The sequence below is a fragment of the Coregonus clupeaformis genome, chromosome 27 (assembly GCF_020615455.1).
Source record: "Coregonus clupeaformis isolate EN_2021a chromosome 27, ASM2061545v1, whole genome shotgun sequence".
NCBI lineage: Eukaryota > Metazoa > Chordata > Actinopteri > Salmoniformes > Salmonidae > Coregonus > Coregonus clupeaformis.
In genome coordinates this window covers 51,203,711-51,205,168 of record NC_059218.1, presented here as the reverse complement: position 1 = coordinate 51,205,168, position 1,458 = coordinate 51,203,711, and the positions used below count along the sequence as shown (strand labels likewise).

General features: G+C 46.4%; 1 protein-coding gene across 1 annotated transcript in view; it reads left to right on the top strand.

Annotated features, from left to right (window-relative positions):
- Positions 1-1,248, top strand: part of LOC121554461 (synaptotagmin-4) — a 7,726-nt gene extending 6,478 nt beyond the window's left edge. Inside the window, exon 4 of the mRNA XM_041868058.2 lies at positions 117-1,248. Coding sequence (XP_041723992.2) covers positions 117-454 — 338 coding nt within the window. The 3' untranslated portion in view covers positions 455-1,248. The remainder of the gene's footprint in view (positions 1-116) is intronic.
- The last annotated feature ends 210 nt before the right edge of the window (positions 1,249-1,458 follow it).

The window sequence follows — 1,458 nt, the reverse complement described above, 5'->3', positions numbered from 1 at the left end:
CTCTCTCTCTCTCTCTCTCTCTCTCTCTCTCTCTCTCTCTCTTCTCTCTCTCTCTTCTCTCCCTCTCTCTCTCCCTCCCTTCCTCTCTCCCTCTCTCCCTCCCTCCTTCCCTCCAGACCCGTATGTGAAAGTCAACCTGTTCCAGGGGAAGAAGCGTGTCAGTAAGAAGAAGAGCCATGTGAAGAAGTGTTCCCCCAACCCTGTGTTCAACGAGCTGTTTGTGTTTGACGTGTCCTCCCAGGAGAGGCTGAGGGAGACCAGCGTGGAGCTCCTCCTAATGAACTCTGAGTCCCCACCAACCAGGAGGGGGGACTCCACCCGCTCCCCCAACCCCATCCTGGGGCGCCTGGTCCTGGGTAACGCTGCCTCTGGCACCCCCGGAGAGCACTGGCGGGAGATCTGCGACCACCCGCGCCGGCAGATCGCCAAGTGGCACGCCCTGTCCGAGGACTAGGGTTTTAGGGTAGTGATGGCGTAAGGGTGTTGCCTAGAAACCAGGCGTTGCCTAGAAACCGGCAGGTTAACCAACCAACGCCCAAGGAACTGTTGCTAAGTGAAAGGGGGGTATGGGGTTGTGGGAGGGGGGAGGTTCATTCTAAGTGATGTCATTAATCAGTCAATCAGTCATTCAGTCAATTTATCGATCATTAAAGTTATTAGGGTTTGGTGACCGAGGGACCCGATCGTCCGTCTACGATTCCAAAGACTGTCACAACGACAACGGCCCCCGGTAATGAAATTCTATCTCCATGGCAACAACAACCGATTGTCACAGCAACCGTGTGCAGTGCAGAATGTCCTAGTAACTGTCGCTAACGCTCTTCTTTTACTATTGTTTCTATAAATATTACTCCGTTGTAAGGTGAAAAAAAAACTGTTAATATTACTACTGCTGTATAAAGACGTGGATTATCAAACTTTATTTTATAAAGATGCTATCTATTATTTATCAAATGTTTTATTTATTTTTTGGTTTTTGTACTCTTCTGGTTGAGTTCCTGAGTATGTTTTGTAAGTAAAAGTGGTATTTCATATCATTGCATCAGAGGGGTGAGACAAGCCTAAATTAGGTGACAGGAACGAAGCTTGGAGTGCATAAAGGACATTGTGTGTGTGCACGTGTGCGTGTGTGTGTGTGTATTTAGGTCAGAGGGGATGAGAGGCAGTGTGTATTCTGTCTTCTTTACTGTGAGCACAAAGTCAGCCTGAAATGTACCTTACTATAAAACATGTTCTGAGAAGAAACGCCTCAAACGTCTGTGTGTGTTTTATTTCAATGCGTCACACACACATCCTTCAAATACACACAGGTTTAACGTCCTGTACACAAACCATACACTCTGAACTTCAATTCCCAGTGTGCCTGAGCAGAATAATCCAAAGCGTCAGAATCTAATGAATGTTCTGAAATGTAATAAACGTTCTAAAATCGAATAAACGTTCTAAAATCGAATAAAA